General features: G+C 41.0%; 1 protein-coding gene and 1 long non-coding RNA gene across 3 annotated transcripts in view; both read left to right on the forward strand.

The window, feature by feature from the left end:
- The first annotated feature begins 1069 nt into the window (after positions 1-1069).
- LOC125900818 (uncharacterized) lies at positions 1070-2242 on the forward strand. Its single transcript, XR_007450883.1, has 2 exons — positions 1070-1301; positions 2019-2242. It is a non-coding gene; the product is annotated as an uncharacterized LOC125900818 (long non-coding RNA).
- Positions 2243-3133: 891 nt separating this feature from the next.
- LOC125901287 (protein unc-79 homolog) overlaps positions 3134-20449 on the forward strand; it is a 43201-nt gene continuing 25885 nt past the window's right edge. For both annotated transcript variants that reach the window (XM_049596926.1, XM_049596927.1), the window contains exons 1-15: positions 3134-3281; positions 4691-4811; positions 9425-9738; positions 10502-10672; positions 10804-10899; positions 11009-11064; positions 13635-13764; positions 13882-13946; positions 15263-15351; positions 15748-15788; positions 16537-16565; positions 17747-17976; positions 18225-18396; positions 18553-18783; positions 19140-19330. In XM_049596926.1, the coding sequence (XP_049452883.1) occupies positions 3260-3281; positions 4691-4811; positions 9425-9738; positions 10502-10672; positions 10804-10899; positions 11009-11064; positions 13635-13764; positions 13882-13946; positions 15263-15351; positions 15748-15788; positions 16537-16565; positions 17747-17976; positions 18225-18396; positions 18553-18783; positions 19140-19330 (1958 nt within the window). In that variant the 5' untranslated portion in view covers positions 3134-3259. The remainder of the gene's footprint in view (positions 3282-4690; positions 4812-9424; positions 9739-10501; positions 10673-10803; positions 10900-11008; positions 11065-13634; positions 13765-13881; positions 13947-15262; positions 15352-15747; positions 15789-16536; positions 16566-17746; positions 17977-18224; positions 18397-18552; positions 18784-19139; positions 19331-20449) is intronic.

Below are 20449 nucleotides of genomic sequence, written 5' to 3' on the forward strand. Positions count from 1 at the left end.
TTTGGCACACACGGTATAGCTTTCCTTTTAAATCATAATTTATGCACTCAAAGGTAATTTTTGCATTTTTTCTTTACACAGAATCCCCCATTTTTATACACTCAAAAGCCCCGTGAGACTTGTCATAATAACATAAGAGTGGAAGGACACTGAATAAGTAACAAGGAAAAAGACATCTCAATGTGACTCCTGTAGGACCAAAGTCAAGCCATTAATGTTATTTATGCTCATCACCCTGGTCTTTCATCAATAATTCAGGAGCTTAAGCACTTAAATTTAGGTGTATTCTAATCTGGTGAAGTAAAGGGGAATATGTGCCATCAATTTACAGAACTAAGTGAGTGTTTATATCGTATCACCTTATTGTAGCCTAGATAATAAGATGATAAAGGACTTTGTAAGCCTTTCTTTGTTGTTGCTGATAATTTTTCACCAGGGATCAGGTCTGGTGCTAACTACCTTATTCTGTACCATAAAAAAAACAAATTTAATCAGGAATGCAAGGCATCATTTCCCCCCTTAGAACTATTCATCTGTTTCCTACTTTATCTCAAGCCTGCAGCCATGTCTAGTAAATCAGTTGAAACTTTGCATGTTAAAGTTTTGGCTCTTTTATTTATTTTCCATGTGCAGAGGTCGATGCAAAAACCTGACTTTTGAACATATAAAATATGCATGATACCTAAAATAACTTCAACTCTGAATCTAGGCAGATTTTGCCATAATATGAGTCATTCGTACAGTTATTGAAAGCTTTCATTTCATCGTAAATATTCCTGTATTTTAATTGATTGTCAAAAAAACCCACCATCTATTGGAAGCACATGTTAACTAGTCTACTTAAGTTGCTGTGAATTACATAAGTTGTAAATTTAAGTTTTGAAGATGTTGGAGGATGATTGCTGCACTACCCCATCTTAAAAATACTGTCAAGAGTTCATTTTAATGTAGAATAAAACATTTTCTTTATTCAGTAGTGGTCTCACAGACAAGGCCAGATTTCTTATCCTGACGAGAAGTTGTACAGTATGTTTACATGAGCGTCTCTGGCCCACGGAAGATACTCCTCCCATGAGCAGTGTAGGGAATTAGATGAAAGTAGTGACTATCTGTTAGTATCACACAAGAATTTCCACAGGAACATTGCCATTTTCTTGTCGAGGCCAGCGACTCTGAGCAGAAAGATGTCCTCCCTTCTTAGGAGAACCACACTGACCTGCTCCAGGTTGATGAAAACCATTCAGCAAAATCACAGATCAACCATCTACAGCAAGCCACCAAAGGAGGAGATTGGGCCAGTGGTAGGACTCAATATCTTTGTTAGTAGTTATATGTAGAAGCAGACATCCCAGCTTGTTTGACTGTATCAAAATGTACTGCAACAGCAGGAACTCTAGTTTAGTTTTTTTCTGTGCCAACTGAATGCTAAACTACAATTAATCAAATTATAAGGACCATATTGGTACACAAAACAGTGCAACAGTCTGGGGACGTCAGTATCTGTGATACTTCACCGTATTTCCCCTAATGCGAGGAATTCAAGCGAACTGTGCTCCCCAGTCTGTAGAGTGGTAGAGATGTTTTATTCATTAGTTATCCATAAGTCAGTGTGAAGCTCTTGCCTCTGTAAAGGGATCCTACGATGGAACTGCAACATAGCGGCCGGTGTTTATGCCACTATAAATCTGTTGATCTGTCCTCAGGGACATGCACAGGGGCTTTTACAAAGCTTGGCTCAGGTTAGGAATACCAGAGTGCAGAGGGACAGAGGGAATATCATGGTAGGATGATATAAATGGGGGTTGCTGTTATGTCACCTGGTGAGTCACTGAGATTGGGACCCTCTGCTGTGGACACAGGTGTTCAGTCCCATGTATTTAACCCGTAGCTGATGACAGGAGAAGTTTGAGAGCCAAACCCAAACATTTTTTCCTCATGCAGTTGTTTGATTTATTCAGAAAAATATAATTTCTATAAATCAAGATTTTATATTTATGTTCTCATGGACTCTCTTTCAGCAATCTTTGTTTGCCTTGTGTGCGTTTGCTGTGACTCTCTTGGGCCCGGCTGGATGGATCATGCATCACCTCCCAGAATACCGGCGGAGATCACCTCCACAACCCTGACTTCTGCAAGAACTCTGCATTCTCGCGCATACACTTAATATATGTGGATTTTCTCAATGTGTAAAATGAAGCTTGATGATGTAACTGTTTCCCTGTATAAAAGGACTTTGATGTGACATCTGCTCTGGTATGTGTTATTTCTAAGATATGGTATGTGTAAAAATAGGCCAATATGTTGTTTGGAAAATGCTTAATATTTGCTTCATAGCATAAACAGTAGTACTAAGCACAGGGGTCATTCCAGGGTGCAGTGACAGGATGTTGCTCCCTATCAGATGGAGATGAGATGGAAATAGTCCAACAGATCTTGGCACAAACTATGATGGGAAGGGTCTGTCAGTCTGTCAGTTGTTCAGACCCTGAGGTCTGATAGAAAATGATGCAGAACTTTATGTAAAAAAGTCTTATTTATCACAGGTTTAAAGAATAGTATAAATGTGCATATGCAGATAGAAAAAAATAATAATAACTGAGATTGTTAGCCTAATTGCAAACCAATATCACCTGCTTGTTACTAAAATTAGTAAACTCCTAATAAAAAACAAGAGTAAAATCTAAATTTCCTAAAAAATGAATGCAAATCAATATGTTTCTTCCTCCATGATACGTCATTGTTTATAGTCCTAACAGTGTGACAACCATCTGTTGCATGTTTTGCCTTTTATATGCTGCACAGATGCATAAATGCACAGGAATATCTGGGCAAATAAAGCTCTCCTTCCTTGGTATTTCCCTCCTATAATCAGTTCAAAGAGGACTGATTGGGTTGTTGGAATTCTTGAATGACAATTTGTCAAAGGCGGATCAGTCCATTTGGAAAGGTATGATGTGGCAGATAAATATCAACATTCCCTTCCGCCACGAAAACGATAAAATTCTTCAAAATAAATGAAAAACAGACTCACAAAAATTGCTCTTGGTTTTTTTAATTCCGCTAAAAGCGACCGCAGCACCGCTTAAAAAGCCCCAGTGTATAAATCCATCGCGCAGAGTGGTACAATCAAGCCGAGCCTGGGCTGCAAGGGGGGTATATTCACTTTTTCACGACTGAGGGAAACACAACGCCGGGGAGGAAAAAAAAACACTAAAACAATTGACAGTCTGGGTTTTATGTTTCTCCAAGTGTCTGCGAGATGTCTACGAAGGCAGAGCAGTGTAAGTACGGCTGTGTGTGCGCGTGTTTTGCCTGTCTTGTCATGGAGGGGGGGTTTGGAAACTGGAAATGTGATTTTTGTTTTAAGCAAGAAAGCGAATGAGGGGAGCTGTCCTTGGTGATGAAACCGCGGTTGCCATGGCAGGTTGCAACACGTCCTCTCACTGCAGAGGAAGGCTGGAGGGCTCAGCGCACACAGGAAGCCACTGTGTTATTCCTCGGCATGTTAAAGGGGGGAAACAATTTAATGGCTACATCGTCATGTTATTTATTTATTTTCATTGACGCGGCTGAACGAGGTGTGCTGCTGATCTCAAGGTCGACGTGACAGGTTCTTTTGGCTACTGAACAATATGGTGGCAGTAGATTGATCAATAATGTGGTTTGATCACACCGTCCTGAAGGCGGTTGCTCACTGCCTCCTCCTTCCTCCTCGTACTGCTTTTGAACAGGTGGACAGCAGCATCTATCTACAGATCCCCCTCCATATTACTGAATGATCAGATGTTGCTGGCTTTAAGTGTACAAAACATGGGGTCAAACTTGGTGTTGGGGCTTCCATTTCAATTGGCTGAAAGTTGTGTGTTGCTGATATTGTTTAGTGGTCAATATATGGAAGAATTAATCAGGCTAGTGTCAGAAAAACAACAGAGAACAGCAAATTGGAAGCTGATATCTCCATATTATTTTTATTATAACTGTGTTTGCACATCAAAATGTTAAAAATATATGATTATGAAGATATTTAGATTAGAGAGGCATGAGTGCTACAGTATGTTTTGCAGCACAGACTTTGACCACACATGCGTAAAGCCTGCAGCTGTTATTTTTATTTTGGGGTTTGTCATTTACAGGTCAGGGAGGAAGCTAAACACCACTGCCCAAAGTCACAGAAATTGGGTCAGCGATCATCAGCTCCAACTTATTTTAACTCTTATTTAACTAGAGGGGGAAAAAATGCAACACATCCATACCTAAAACAGTGACCCGAGGGAGAGCTGAGAGAATGTCTCTCAGTATCATCTGCTCAGGGATGAGTAAGACCTCTCTCATGTCTCACACTGACTGCATTCTCCCCAGCTTGTCTTGGGACTTGAACTGGCAACCTTTTGTACATGAGCTTGTTTCTGTAAGCAATAGGTTACTGCGTCCTCAAGGGCTTCCCGTGACCCTGCTGCTATATCAAAAAGGTCACCTGGTGAAGGCCAGAGAGCCATGGGAACACAGGCTCCTTGTTTAACTTGATCATCGGAGCATCCGTGTTACATGCTGTGTTGCGTTAATCTTAGCTGAGAAACAACAAACAACACAGCTTCATGCATGTTCTGTTTGCCTTATCTGTGTGCTCAGATTCACATGCTAGTCTCACTAGTGTTGATTTGCTTGTTACTCTGCTCTTTATTTTGTCCAGTTGCCTCTAAGATACGATACTTGCAAGAGTATCACAACCGTGTGCAACACAATATTTACCCTGTGCCCTCCGGAACAGACATTGCAAACACACTGAAATACTTTTCCCAAACCCTGCTCAGGTAAGTACCCTGCTCTGCAGCCAACAGGTGACGTAACAGATTGTAGGATGTTTGATATTTAGCTTCCTCTCAAGATCAGATGAGATAGCTTAGAGCAGGTTGTTCTGACACACTTAAAGAAAGGGATGACAGTGAAATCATTAGTTGGCTAAAATGAATTTAGTGTCAAAGGGAAATTAGGGAAGTGGTTGCCTGTGTTTACTGCCTTGCCTACCCTGCTCTGACAGATAGAAGAAGATAGAGCAGATTTCCTATGGTGTTATGGTATTGTGTTAAAGCAGCAGCACAGATAGACGGCTCAGTGATGTTTATTGATTCAGTGGTCGCCTGTTAAATTAACGCTTCCCTGGGGCGGCCTGTTGTGTTCTTCCCAGCGGGGGCTGGTGGAGAGCAGCTCCTCCGGCTCTGCAGTTGCAGGGTCAGCCTGCTCCCCTGGGTGCTGTGAAAGCCCAAGGAAAGGAACAGCATGTTATTTCCTCCTCCAGCACAGGTCAAGTAGGCAGCCATTTTGGACACATCTTATTTCATGATGTGTCATGTCCCTGTTTTTCCAGCTGGTGCTTCTTTTTGTATCAATGTATACTGCAGTGATAGAATATTTTGGTATGTCATGTGGCTGGTTAAGTCTCACTGCCTGAAAATATTAGTGCTGTTCTAACTTATTAGCTAATTTACAAAAAGGGTGGGATTACCGGAGGCTGAACTTGTGTGCCCCACTTTTATCATTATTATCAGCTTAGGGTGCAATCTATTTGAGATTGGCAGCCGGCCTCAATTCTACACTTTATGCCTCAGCCCCATAAGGATTATTCCTGTGCTGAGTGATGCTGAGAGAGTATCCTGGATACTTTGCGCTTTGCTGAAGGGCTGTCGAGCGCCAGCAGCCGCTGTGCTGTTTTAGACATGGCCCCTCATATGTCTTTGGCACAGATGGAGCAGGACAGAGGCTGCAGCTGTGGGAATCTGTGTTAAAGGGTAACTTCTGTATTTTTCAGCTTGGACTCTATTTTCCCATGCTTTGTGTCTAAGTGACTAATGGAACAACAATTTTTGAAACTGGTCACGTATTGGGCAAGAGCAGCAGCAACTGGCAGCAGCAAAACCGGCTGCTATGTAACCACTTGGGACATATTTGCACTGTCAATTAACGTCCACTAAAAGTGCTTGTTTTTGCAGCCGACAAGCTCATATTGTCATTACAAGTGTCTGACAACATTATGGAAAGGATCTCTACGGAAAAAGTCTTTTTGTTAAAGAGTAAGGCCCTTTTTGTTTAGCCAGAGACGGCTCTTAAACTGCTTTCACCAAACCCACCAGATTCCATTTAAATAAAGAGTCAATTTATCATCGTAAAACACACTCTATTCAAAGTCAGCAGAAACAAAATAAAACTCACAAAAGCCATCTTTGTTTGTCTTTCCACTGTTGCAATAACCATCATCTCTGGTTTCATTGAAATAAACCTGTAATTCACCCAGTTAGATGTAAAAATATGCTGGCTCTATACACACTTAAATTACTGTTTTTTAAATTGAGTCTGGTGGGTTTGGTGATAGCGATTTAGGGGCTGTTTCTGGTTAAACAAAAAGGATCTTACTCTAACAAAAAAGTCGATCTCTGTAGGGATCCTTTCCATAATGTGGTCAGACACTTATAATATCAGTTTGAGCCTGTCAGTGGCAAAAACAAGTACTTTTAGTGGATGTTAAGTGATGGTGCACAAATGCCCTGAGTGATTAACTTGCAGCCTGTTTCATGCCTGCTGGCTGCAGCACTCTCACTCAATTCTCTTTTTATTAGTCAGATAGACCCAAAAACAAAGGGAAGTAGGGTCCTGGTCACCCGAAATCAGTCAACATTGTCAACTCGATACACCAATGACGAATGTATTCGCCTGAATCAAACGTAATTTTAATTCCACACTGATGTGTATGCCAACATACCTGTTTTGCCAGGGTTTTAAGATTGAAGTGGAGCAGAGTAAAACAAACTAAAATGTCAGGCGATATTGGGAAGACATTTAGAATAGCCTGGATAGCAATGTCTAGCTCATCTGTAGTGCTTGTTGTTGTTGTTATTACTCATTGGTTCTGGCACACCGCTTGACAACAGCTTGACAACGGCTTTGGTCTTGCCTGTGGTACTAATTCACTAATTTCGTCCACCTGCAATGCTCAATGGTAATTTTTTATTTTAACCAAGAAACAGTCGTCCATGTCACAGTGCTACAAGAATCAGTCAACCTGAATTTGATGGAAGGGGCGAATTCAAACATCTGGGCCCAGACAAGGGTCCAGGTTAAAAAAATACCAAAGTTACCCTTTAGCTCAAGTAGCATCATTCTACTGCGAAAGCAATTGCTCGCTGTGATGCCACCGTTAACAGCTGCTTGACATTTTTCCGAAGCAGAGCCTCATAGCTTCAAGTAAGTCTCCCCACCGTTAGAGGGGTCTGGTTTCCTCAGCAGGGACCCCAGGATTATCCATACACCTGTGCTTTCTGAAGCCCGGGGTGCAGAAACAGAGAAAGAAAAGTGAAAATGAAAAAGAAAAGAGAGTGAGAAAGTGGGAGTACTGAGCCTTGAAAAGTGGAGCAGGCATGTGTCATGTTCCTGGAAAGAAAACAGAAATGCCCCCAAAGGAGGTGGTTGCTGAGTCATACACCAATTTTAGGTTGCGCACAGGTCAGGTGCAGAACAGAAAATAGAGAAGGGTTAAATTTTTCTGTTTACTGACAATTACATATGCCTCCTTAAAGATGAGGCATAGCTTTGTCATATTTCTCCGAGTCACATTGAGCTCTCTGCATCAGTGAGCCACGCTGACTTCGTGCCAAGCTGTATCACTCTGAGAGGAATGACCGTAGGGAGCAGAAATCATATCTAGTATTGTTTAGACATGGTTTTCTGTGTATCTGTAAATCCAGGAAGTCTGATTGTGCTTTGAATTACTGCTACACACATAGTCAATGATTTTGTATTGACAGTGCAGGGTTTGACAGTCAATGTATGTCATGTGTCTGTATCAGTGCATTTCTACATGTGTTTTATGTGTCGTATATGTTTGTAATTTTTCGTGTTGTCTGTTTGTATGTATGTATGTATGCACATATGTGTGTGTCTTTGTGTGTATATGTTCAGTGTATGCGTGTGAGCGTGTCTGTTTATCTCTATGTTCATTGTTCAAAATGATGTTTTATATGAGAAATGGGCAGTGAAAAAGTTATACTCTGAGATACAGTCCGTTGTGAAATACTTGAGACTGTTTGAGATTATAATAACGCAGATTTCCGAATGAATCTACGCTGACTTGAATCTTACAGAGTATAACTTTGAGGGGATAAGTCAGAAAATGTTACATTCTGCTGTTGACAGTAAACTGTTAAACTACATGCTCAACATTTTGCATCTAATGTTATGTTAAAAAATATTGAAATCCCCTTTCTCACTTGCCGAGAATGCTGTAACTCTACTTTTTGAGTGACCTTTCAAGAAAAAAAAAAAAGAAAAAAAAAAAAAGAACCCAACACATCAGCATTTATAATCTGGGCGCTCTTGATAAATCCAATCATTTGCCTGATAGAACAGCTTAGCTCTTTAATAATGTGCAGTAAAAAGAGCAATGCTCTCTGGCCCCCCTTCCCCCTCCGCTCCACACTCAACCCCAACTAGTTTTTTCCTTTTGTTTTACCCTCTCTTAAAATTGAATATGTCCACCACCTTCCCCAGGGGACAGCAAACACAATTGTCCATCCTGCATTAGCTCACAAACATAATGCTACCAGTCATCTCCCCCCTGATACAACCTATTCCTTTGTCATTATAGTTTCTCCTCTACCGTAGATTAGTTGTTACATTTATTTTAGAAACCTGAATCCATATGCCTGTTGGATCTCATTATTTCTCCTGATGATACTGGTACAGTATCATAACGTATGCATACGGACATTATTTCTCTGGTGCAATAAACATGTGCTGTGACCTAGGAGCACTTGATCTAACCTCACACACATGTTTATTACTGGCTGAAGCATGTTTCAAAAGTGTCACCTCTGTATTTTCCCGAACCAATTTGGTGTCACTCCCATCCTTGACAGCCCCACTAAAGACAAGGAAATTTCTTTTTTTATTATTTTTCATTGGCCTTTTTGCATGGTAGCCTCTGACCTTGCTGATTGGAAGATGGCAGCCATCGAGGGACAGTCGTTTGCACTGTGCCTTTTTGGAGAAGTATGGGGTTGCCACTGAAAACATGCCATTTTTTATATTTTTGCTCCTTGTCACCAGATACGCATGAGATGCAGTGATCATTGCAGTTTGTGCTCATGTTTTTTTTGTTTTCCAAGTGCAAAGACAGACAAAACAAGATAAATTGAATTAAAGTCACTCTGAACAGACAAAGCAGGGAAAAATTGCCCGTGCCTTCAGTGATACAGTCAAATAGTGAGACACTGCATCCTATGTGGGGTTTATCTGGGTTTGTTTTTTTCTATTTACGCTGTCTCTGTAGTGCCATTTCAATGTAATGTGCTGTTTTTTTGTGTCTTTGTTGTCTCTTTTTTTCCCTTGTTCCCCTCCCCTACCCTCCCTCCCCTCCCCTCCCGCCCCGGAGCAGCATTCTGTCCCGCACAGGCAGGAAGGAGAACCAGGAAGCTTCCAATTTGGCCGTGCCCATGACCATGTGTCTTTTTCCTGTGCCATTCCCACTCACCCCATCTCTAAGACCACAAGTCAGTTCCATCAACCCTACAGTTACTCGCTCCCTCCTTTACAGCGTTCTGCGCGATGCCCCGTCAGACCGCGGGGGGCAGGGGCAGCAGAGTCGGGACGCTCAGCTCTCAGAGTACCCCTCTCTGGACTATCAGGGCCTCTATGTGACCCTCGTGACCCTGCTTGACCTGGTGCCCCTGCTGCAGCACGGTCAGCATGGTGAGTCAAGGCCCAGTGCACCACTGTTTGTCATCATCATCCCCGAGCCGTCTGGCCTGCATGAAGCCACTGCTGCTTTTTTGGCCTCTTTTGTAACTGGAGGAGAGAAGTCCTGCTGAGGATCTTGAGGGATGCATGGGGTGATTGGGAGCACGCTGGATCCTATCAACTTAATCGTTCATAAGCCATTGGATACACCAGACATAGGCCTTCTCTTCTGTGTATCATACTTGACTGCATGTTTGTTATGTAAAGTGGGAGAAATGTTCTACTTATGTTGTCATGTGCAAATATATAAGTTAACTGGGAAGCACACATAGGCAAATGTAATGTGTTATGTTTATTTCTTTCAACACATTTAGAATACATCTGAGAATGACTTATTTCCGCACTGTTTTTTCACGGGCCCAAGGCTGCATCACAGTCAGTGCTCTTGTTTTTCATGAATATTTTACCACTGTTAAAAAAAGCTCAAAAGCATGAAAACCCATCTCCTTGACTAGAATGCTCTACTTTTCCTGAAGGCAAATTTTACTTCAGTGGCCTTTAAAGAAAAGCTCACTGCCCTCAGCTGAAGTTCATATTCCAAATGTTCTCTTTTCCCATTGTTATACTGTTATATAAAACATTTATTGACTGAAATTTCATGTAACTTTTACATCTGTGGCTGCATACAGTATGTTAATACTGTATGCACTGTTAATTGAATGAGTGTCTGTGTATCTCTCTTTGTCTTTTTGTTGCCTTTTCCCTTTCTCATCAGATCTGGGACAGTCCATATTTTACACAACAACTTGCCTCCTGCCCTTTCTCAGTGATGATATTCTCAGCACTTTGCCCTATACTATGATCTCCACTTTAGCCACATTTCCCCCTTTCCTCCACAAAGACATCATTGAGTACCTGAGCACCTCTTTCCTCCCCATGGCTATATGTGAGTATGAACTTTCATCACATAATTTAGACAACTCATGACTGTGCCTGATGGTGTAATTCATATTTTATGTAACCTATTTATTTCTTTTGAAATTAAATGCCATTATTCTCTTCCTTGCTTGTCTGTAGTGGGCTCCACTCGGAGGGAGGGGGGAGTCCCGGCCTATGTCAATCTATCTGCCTCCTCTATGCTCATGATTGCAATGCAGTACACTACAAATCCAGGTAAACCATCATGTTGGCTGCTTTCAAAGCATGCATGCAAGGACCTTCACTGTAATGCTATGTAGTAATGTCTCCCTACTTAACCTTGTGTCTCCTGTTTTTTTTCTAGTGTATCACTGTCAATTGTTGGAGTGTCTGATGAAGCACAAGCAGGAAGTGTGGAAGGTACTTTCCCTCTAATCACATAATGCAGATATAAGGTTATATGTGTAAAGTGCATTAGAGTGCTGCAGAAATGAGTCCTAAAATCTGGACACAAGTTAGCATATTTGCACTTCTGGTTCCCTTATCTCAAAGCCAATGCTATTTTTGAATAGGTTTTTGGTTAGATGCCTGGATGAATATCTGTGGGTAACACAAGAAGTTTTGAGGTTTTGTTCTACCACATAAAATACATCAAGAAACGCCACTCTGTAAATATAGAGGTTTTAATGCATCTTGAAGTGGCTAAATGAGACTACAGAATGAAATCACGTTGACCACGGCTTTACAATCTGGTTGAGGTGGTGATGTTGAAGTCTTGTGAACTTGGGTTCGTTTATTTATAGCTGAATGTTAGCTTTTTGCATCTGACGATTGCATTTACAATTTAAATCATAAAGGCGGTGTTTATTTCTGAAGATTATATTGCTGAAAAAAAAAGGTATCATGAACTTTTGTTGGCTACAGAGCTTATTTTCTGCAATAATCCAAAATTTAATGGAAAAATCCCATATGCTTTTTGACAAGGGAAACAGGGTGACACTAACCCACAGGTTCTCCTACAAAAAACCCCAAAACAAAACAAAAAAAACCCCCATCATCCCTGTAGCACTTTATACTAGAGTTCCACAACAAATAGAGAGTAATAATAATAAAGAATAAAACTGGTAGGCTATACATTAAATATCCTAAATCTGCATCCACCACAGTGTTTGCTATTAGAAATTGAAACCTTCCAGCTTCACTTGGGCTCTCTATTTAGATATTTCATCTTGGGAACATAGGCTATGCTGTCTTTCCTAAAAGTTACAACATACTATATTGCTCTCCTGAATCCTTTTTTAAATGCTTTCACATTTGGGGAACTATGTTTATTAGCCTTCTTGCTGAGAGAGAAGATCGATACCATTCATATTTGAGCGCTAAGGAGCTAGCTTGAGCAAAAGGACCGTTAGCTTGCATTAGCATATGCACAGAGGGACAAACAGCTAACCTGGTTCTGTTTAAAGGTAAAAAAAAGAATGCCCTACCAGCTAAAGCTCACTAATTAATATTTAAAAAATGTTTCTTTAATTCATATAAAAACTAAAATATAAAAAAAAAAACCAGTGCATAACTAGCCCTAAAACTATAAATTGCTCCTACATCTAAAGCTAGCTGCGCTGACTCTTTATGATAAGCTAAGCTAATGGTCTACTGATGCTAGCCTCATATGGAATGGGTATATGTTGACATCAACAGTGAGTTGGCCATTTTGGAAGGATAAAGGTAAGAGTATCATCCTCTGGCTGTTTATCATAACTTTCAAAAAGAATGGCTGAACTAACACAAAACATCACTCAACAACAAATGTAGTGTATTAATTATGCAGTTAACGTTATGTGTTTTATATTGCTAGATACCGCTAAATTAATTATGCATGATCTGCTTTTGTTATTAGTGAGTTAGCATAACATTAGCGAGCTCATCTTTTACATCAGTAACGTTATTCCGCTTTTTGCCCCTACCCTGAAAATGATAATCATCTTACAAAGCTGTTTACATGTCTAATGAAAATGAATATTCTCCTAATTATATGCAGCCGTGCATACTCCCATTAATGTGCAGTAACATGTTGTTTATCATGCTAAAATATAGAACATTGGAACAGCTGCTCTTTTGCATTATAATAGGATTTTTTTCAAAAGTTTAGTACCAGTGGCTGACATGAAACACAGCCTCCCTCTTTCATTCCTTCAACCACCTTCTTTTAAAGGTCTGTGTTGTGATATTTGCGCATATCCAAACAACTGTTAATATCCAAGTCTTTCATAATGTTTTGAAGGTTGGTGTGTTTCTCCCTCCAACCAGAAATGTGGGCTTTTCTTTTAGGCATGCATCTCTACCACAGCCTTCAAACTGTTGGCTAGCTTCTCCATGACACTGCACAGAGCAGACTGTGAACAGACAGGAGGCTGTGCGTTGCAAACTGCATTAAAACCCCACTTAAGATGCATATTCCAAATGTGCTGTAGACATGTCCAAATAATGCTATTAAAACCTGATAAATGTCTTCAAATTTGTAATAAAGTTTGCTTGTTTGCCTCTGTAAAGAGCTTCTCTTTATATCAGCTTATGTTTATCATGCTTACTTGTACTTTATAATCATGAAAGCTTAACAGATGACAAATGATTACACTGGCGGCTATGAGCGCTTATCCTTCCAAGATGCTGCTCCCAGAATGCTCTGCGGTTCCCATTTCCTATATTTAGCGTCATGAGGGCGGAATCCATTTTTTTCATGTAGTGGACTAACTCTTTGCAAAAAAGCAGAACACCACTTCCTTTAAATATAAAAAGTAAAAAACATATATTTTGATATCGAACAATGGATATCAGGCAACATTTAAGTTAGTCTTTACAAAATGGATACCCTGTATTATAGTATATTGGAATGAAAACCTACCACAAACTGCCTTCTATGCATTAGTATTTAAATACCTTTGATTATCATTGCACTTTGTAATTACTGGTGATGTTTGTACTGTGTGCAGGACCTTCTTTATGTCATATCCTATGGCCCGTCCCAAGTAAAACCTCCAGCTGTACAGATGCTGTTTCATTACTGGCCCAACCTAAAGCCGCCAGGAGCCATCAGTGAATACAGGGGGCTTCAGTACACAGGTGAGATTCCCTTAATGTCACATCTGCCGCTCACTCTGCCCTTGAACTGACTAAAGGTCTAACCTATTCCCCATTTTTCTTCTTTTCTCCTCTCCATCTGCCAATCTCCTGCATCAGCCTGGAACCCCATCCACTGTCAACATATTGAGTGCCACAATGCTATCAATAAACCGGCTGTCAAGGTGACTTGAGTCTTTTAAAAATATGTTACATAAGCTTTAAATGTTTACTCTTACATCACAGGTATGGTGCATTTATGGCTGTTGGATCCCACTTCCCTTTACATTTACAATGCCTTATTACTGTAAGAGGATAGATTAGCGGCACACTCTGCATTCAAAAGCTGCTTCCCTTGAGATATTCTTCGGGAATGCATGGGGCATGTGCCAGATTGCCTTGCCGAGTTCAACCATGCGTGTCGGCGTGTTTGCTTTTGTGAGCCCCTTGGTAAATAAATCAGTGCTTGCCTGGGCAGCTGTGGGGAGTGGAGTAATGATATCGGCTTCTTTGCAACTTTACACCAGCCTCTGCTGTTGCTGCTCTGCTTTATCAGCTACGCCTGCCTTTACTCAACTGTACTCAAAACTGACAAATAGAGTAGGAACAGGGGCACGGACAGGGGCCGGATTTCAATTACCAGGAGCAGGGAGGGGGTATGGGGGGAGGGGGGCTTAATTGGGAGCGGCGACCCTGTGCAGCCCTTGAGGATAGGGTGGCATCAAGTGAGCACAGTAAATTACAGTGCACCATCTGAACATTGAGGCCATGAGCATTGAGGTTTAGCACAGGGCCAGGCACAGGTTGTAAGAGAACAGAGTGCAGCATATGCACGCAGCCATCCACACAGAGGCGTGGGGAGACAGGTATAGGTGTCACATGATTACTTGGGTAAGATCATGATATACTACCTTTGAAGAGTGCAGTGTGAGAGGGGCTAATGGAAAATGTGAGCTGTGGTAAATGCAGTGTATGAAACTGTATTCTAAGGGACTGCACATAGATTACTTTGGGGGAAGCGGATTCAGAAAAGAAGATGGTTGTTTTCTGTTCCTTTTTGCTGAAGGGAGGGTCTTCAATATCTTTTTGGAAGAATGGGGGAGGGTCTTTAGTGGTTAAACTTTTCAAAGAGCAGGTTTTTGACTTTATTTTGAGCATGGTTCAAAAATAAAACATGGCTGGAATATTTGATAAACAGGACGCACAATTGTGTTGTATTTTATTCCACTTCACTTGGTGGCTACATGAAAATTATCATGCACTTTTGGTTATTAATGGCAAAATGATTCGTAACATTTCCATTGTGTTATATGACTTTGTGAAAAGTAATATTCAGTCCCCCTCAGCACCTTGGTAATTTTTGTACATTCCCTAAATGAGCTGAAATGGTTTCTGTCCCTCTTGAATCAAAATAAGAATGAAAATAAGACATCAAAGTATCAGTATTTTCACTTTTTAAATACCATATCCATATTCTAACGCTACCTGTTTTACTTTGCAGATGTGTATAGATCCTACTCTCTCTGTTGCCCTGGGAGACAAGCCCCCTCCTCTTTATATATGCGAGGAGTGCAGCCAGAGGATAGCAGGGTATGCATCAGTTTCACCTTGTTTCTCCATCCTCCCCCTCTCTCAATAAGATGCCATTCAAAACATACATCACCTACCGCCTGCCTCATTATTCCTCACTTTAACCCAGGGGAAATACATCGCCATGGTTACATAATTCCCTTGCGCTGATAATGAGATCATCATCGCGAAACCACGCAGCCACTTGTTTCTCTTTTCTCCAGTGTGTAGCATGTTATAATTGCATGGATGTGCAGTTTTGTGTTTTCTTCGATACTGAAGGAAGATGTTTTGTGTCCCAGCTCTGCTAGTAAGTTGCTCCCGTGTGTGTATACACAAGGTAGGATTGTTGTAGGCTCTGAGGAGCAGTTTGCCTGTAAGTCAAGCATTGTTTATACATTTCTTTGACCTTTTCAGAGACCACGCTGAATGGCTTGTTGATGTACTCCTGCCCCAAGGTGAGCATTTACAAACAAGAAGGTGTTTCTGTCTTGCTCACATAGCAAAGAGACATACATACAGTACTTAGAACATTTGTGAAATATGTTCAGTATAATCAACAATATAAAGAAAGGTTTTAAGCACAATGATATGCTAGAGATGACAGAGGTTAGCATAGGTTCACATCTTTGTTCCTTTATTATATTTATAGCCATAGTTAAATCTGGCAGATACTCTAAGTTTAGTCATCTGAGCATACACATAAAAAGAGCTGTTTTTCCCATAATGCAACCTTTTCTAGCATATCAAAGTCTACTGCTGTTTCCTAAAATCATTTCTGCTTTTAAGAAAAAAACAAAAACAAAGGAAGGGCGCAACAAGAGCAAGTATAGGCTGATAAACTAAACTAAAATCAATCGGGTCTTTTACATGCAACAGCAGATATTCTAAAATAAGTGCTCCAATAAACAGTTTAAAAATAAGAAAAGAAAAAAGAAATAAGTACGTTTTAGGTAGTGGGCTGTCCTTTTGTATTATATATAAATATTATTTAATTGTTAAATGAGTTGTATTTCATGCATAGAAGCTCAGGTATAATGTGTATAAAGTTTTTGGAAAAGTTTTTGAATTCAGTTCAATTTTAGAAAGCTACTCCTGTTGTCTGCAAATTGAACATTATTGCTCAAGAGGGAAAAAGAGGGAGGAGAAAAAAATGAAAATAAAAAGAGAGACAATTTTCTCATTTTTTTTCATTTGTCTTTGCAGCAGAGATATCTGCCATTTGTCAAAAGAAGGTAAGATTTGTATTGGTGCTGCAACCATCTACTCACTGGCTCATATTCATTGTGATCTATCCCTTTACAGCATTGAACATTATCTAATGTTTCTCCACATTTAGGATAAATAAACCTTTGGAGTGATTTGTTATCACTAATTAACCTCTCTGCAGCTTCAGAATAATGAAATTTTACCTTGAACTACACATACAAAACATGAATCAAACAGCACACATGCCATAAATAGTTTTATTACTAAAAACAAACAGATTGAACCTGTTGACCTTGTGGAAGACATTTCACAAAATCCATTTTTACCTGTGATACATCGTGAGGTCATTTATTTATGAACCTGAAATGTTTTCTTCATTGAGAACTCCATTCACTGAAGCGGCTCAGTAAAGGCCACATCGTTTCATATTAAGCTGCTGGGGCGTGATGTTTGTTTGCTGTTGTTGAACGCGCTGCTGAGGGCAAGTGCTCCCTGCTGGTTTCCACGGAGACACCAGGAAAACTGAGTGCGAGATGATCTCAGGTATTCCGGTCAGGCCGAGCAGCCGTCCCGGGTTGTCAGGGGGGAAACAGCTGGCCTCCATCCTGGCTTGTCCAGCAGTTGATAATCCACAGCCTCCCTTTCCGATCAGGCTTTGTCACTTTCATTTCAGAAAGCCCTTTAAACTCTCACCTGGATTCACAACAGCCTTGTCATCTTCATCTGAGAATAGCTACTTATAAATACACCATGATACCCAAGATAGAGCATACTGTAAACAACAACGATGTCAGTAACATCACTTTTTGTTGTTGAAAGCCGGTCCTCGCTGTCAGAGGACAGATATGTTAATTTGATAGCACTGCATCCCTCTAATGGCACAAGATTAGAGGCTGATCAGATTAGGATGGTTCTCTAGTGCCATGCCTTTTATTTTTAGAAACCCGAGACACCGTGGGGACACATAAAGACTATCACTGCAGATATGGGCAGATCAACATCTTTAAACAAATGCATATTGGAGAGGATGGTATTCATAGTCAGAGGAGTAAGTTGCATTTAAGGCCAGGGAATAGGTTTATTTTTAGATGCTTGTCATAATGCATTATTGGCTGATTTGCTGTGATGATGGCATATTTTTATTTTGTTGCCTACCGCCCAGAATAGAAAGAGAAACTGATCTCCTCCTCCTTTCTTGGCTTTCAAGAACTGTAGCTCTCATGTTAGGAGGGCTGTGGTCACCTGCTTCTCGGCTGGCTGCTGTGGGCGCCATGGCAACCGGCCTGTCCGCTACTGCAAGCGTTGCCATGTCAACCACCACAGCAGCGAGGTGGGGGCTGCGGCGGAGACCCATCTGTACCAGACCTCGCCCCCTCCCATCAACACCCGGGAGTGCGGAGCAGAGGAGCTAGTGTGCACTGTGGAAGCTGTTATAAGGTACATTCACAGTGTTTACACTAACATATCACAGCCACATTTACAGTGCATATGCCTGTAATGCTGTGAAACATGTTTTTACATGAATATATGGACAACAATACTGCATGAAATTAGATTATTAATGTATATGCTGTGTGAGGAGCCTGTCTGTTTTTTTTAGTTTCTCTCCTGGTCTTTTTCCATCAGTATGACTCTGCCTTCTCTCCGCCTCTGTAAATCCTCTGTTATCATTCCTACTCATCCAGCCTTCTCAAAGAGGCAGAAATTCATGCAGAACAACGTGAGTTTGAGATGAACAGGCGTCGTCAGATGGGCCTGTCCGCCTCCCACCACTCTCTGGACAATATTGAGTTCGACAACAAGGAGGACGACCAGCACGACCAGCGGCTCCTCAGTCAATTTGGCATCTGGTTCCTGGTGTGTAATCACAGGCTTCTGCTGTGTCTGTCAATAACAGGGAGTTGTTAGATAAGGATGTGTACAGTGCATGGCCCCTTTATCACTTTACACTGCTGCACTCATGGTTACCGGACTGATTAGTTTTGCTTCTCTGACCTTCACTCACATCTGCAGGTGAGCCTGTGCACACCCAATGAGAACACGCCCACAGAGAGCCTGGCTCGGCTGGTCAGCATGGTCTTCCAGTGGTTTCACTCCACCGCCTACATGATGGACGATGAGGTTGGAAGCCTGGTGGAGAAGTTAAAGCCTCAGTTTGTCACCAAGTGGCTAAAGACAGTGTGTGAAGTGCGATTCGACGTCATGGTCATGTGTCTGCTGCCTAAGCCTGTTGAGTTTGCCAGGGTAAGGCTAAGATCCAGGTCAAATAAACTCACAATCTATGGTTTCGATGATGTACAGGGTGCTGATACTGGATGTGGATGGGGGTGGGAAAAGGTTATATTCGGAAAGCACAACAAACATGAACATTATAACTGTCAGTTATAATGGCTGGATGTCCAATGCACATCCTAACCAATGTTTATCTCAGTTACAACTCCCATTAACCTCTAAACATGTTGCACTGTGCAACAGCTAGCCATCATTAAATCAGCACATCACTGAGGGATGAGGATTATTAAAATTATAGAGGGCAGGTCACCATCTGAACTCTATGGGTTGGGTTTGATCTAAGCCAGTACGTGCACACTTTTCCCCAGGTGGGAGGTTACTGGGACAAGTCATGTAGCACAGTGACCCAGCTGAAGGAGGGCCTGAATCGGATCCTGTGTCTGATACCTTACAATGTCATCAGCCAGCCACTGTGGGAGTGCTTTATGCCCGAGTGGCTTGAGGCCATCCGCACCGAGGTGCCCGACCACCAGCTCAAAGAGTTCCGGGAAGTGCTCAGGTACATCCATCACCTCTAAGTATTGTACACTGTGTAATAAAGACATTTGTTATTGCATCTAAGTAGGGGTTAAAATGATCACATTTAAGTTACTTGCAGCTAATTCTGAGATACCTAGCATACCCAATTAACAAACAAAGCTGTACCTTGATTTCAGTTTTGTCATGGGCTGGTGCATTTTCCGTAGTCCCAGATATGACTGGCCAAATGCACACAATGTGACATGACGTCAAGATATTTTTAGTGCAGCTACAATAGAGTTTAATAGTAGATATGCATATTTAGAAGTCCAAACATTAAAGATAAATGAATGGTGTGAACTCCACAGAAAAGAAAGTGGTGAAAGCTCTTTTCCAAAAATAATACTTTCAGCCTCAACTGTCTATAATGCACGACGCTAGCTTTTACAGCATGGAAAAACTCTTAGACTGGAGAGGTGGGTGCACTCTGGACTAAGGGGCTTATCTATAGTAGGTGTATAATTAGGGAAAAGCCTAAAAAAATTGTATGCAAATGACACTGGGGAGTAGACTTTTCTTTTCCTTACAGAGAGTAGATTAATACCACCCTGATGTCTGTCTACTAGAATCAGGAAATGATTAGCTTAGCTTAGCATAAAGACTGGTAGCAGGGGCAAATAGGTTAGTAGTTAACTCATTGCATCTTGTTTGGTTAACCTGTACACAAACTGAAATGTAAAAATGGCAGGTTTTCATGGACTCTTGTCATTACAGTGAGTTTGCCAGATAACACGCAGAGACTCCAGGAAATCAAAGTGTCTGAATGTCAAGTAAATCCACAACTTCCTGTTTTTGCATTCTGCTTGTGTTGTAATTTTATATACCTAAGTACATTTACTCAGGAACTGTTAATTTTGTGAGCCACTTCGCGTAATGAGTACTGTCAATTGTGATACTTAAAGTATATTTTCATGCTAATCTAAGTACTCTTGCCTAAGTACGATTTTAAATATGAGACTTTTACTTGTAACAAAGTATTTTTACACTGTGGTATTGTTACATTTTCTGAAGTAAAAGATTTGAATATTTCCACCAACTCTGCAAACAAACTGCAAGGTGTTAATAATAAGTGCGATGTTGACAGATGTATTGTAGAAAA

This window comes from Epinephelus fuscoguttatus, linkage group LG14, assembly GCF_011397635.1.
Source record: "Epinephelus fuscoguttatus linkage group LG14, E.fuscoguttatus.final_Chr_v1".
NCBI classification, from domain to species: domain Eukaryota; kingdom Metazoa; phylum Chordata; class Actinopteri; order Perciformes; family Serranidae; genus Epinephelus; species Epinephelus fuscoguttatus.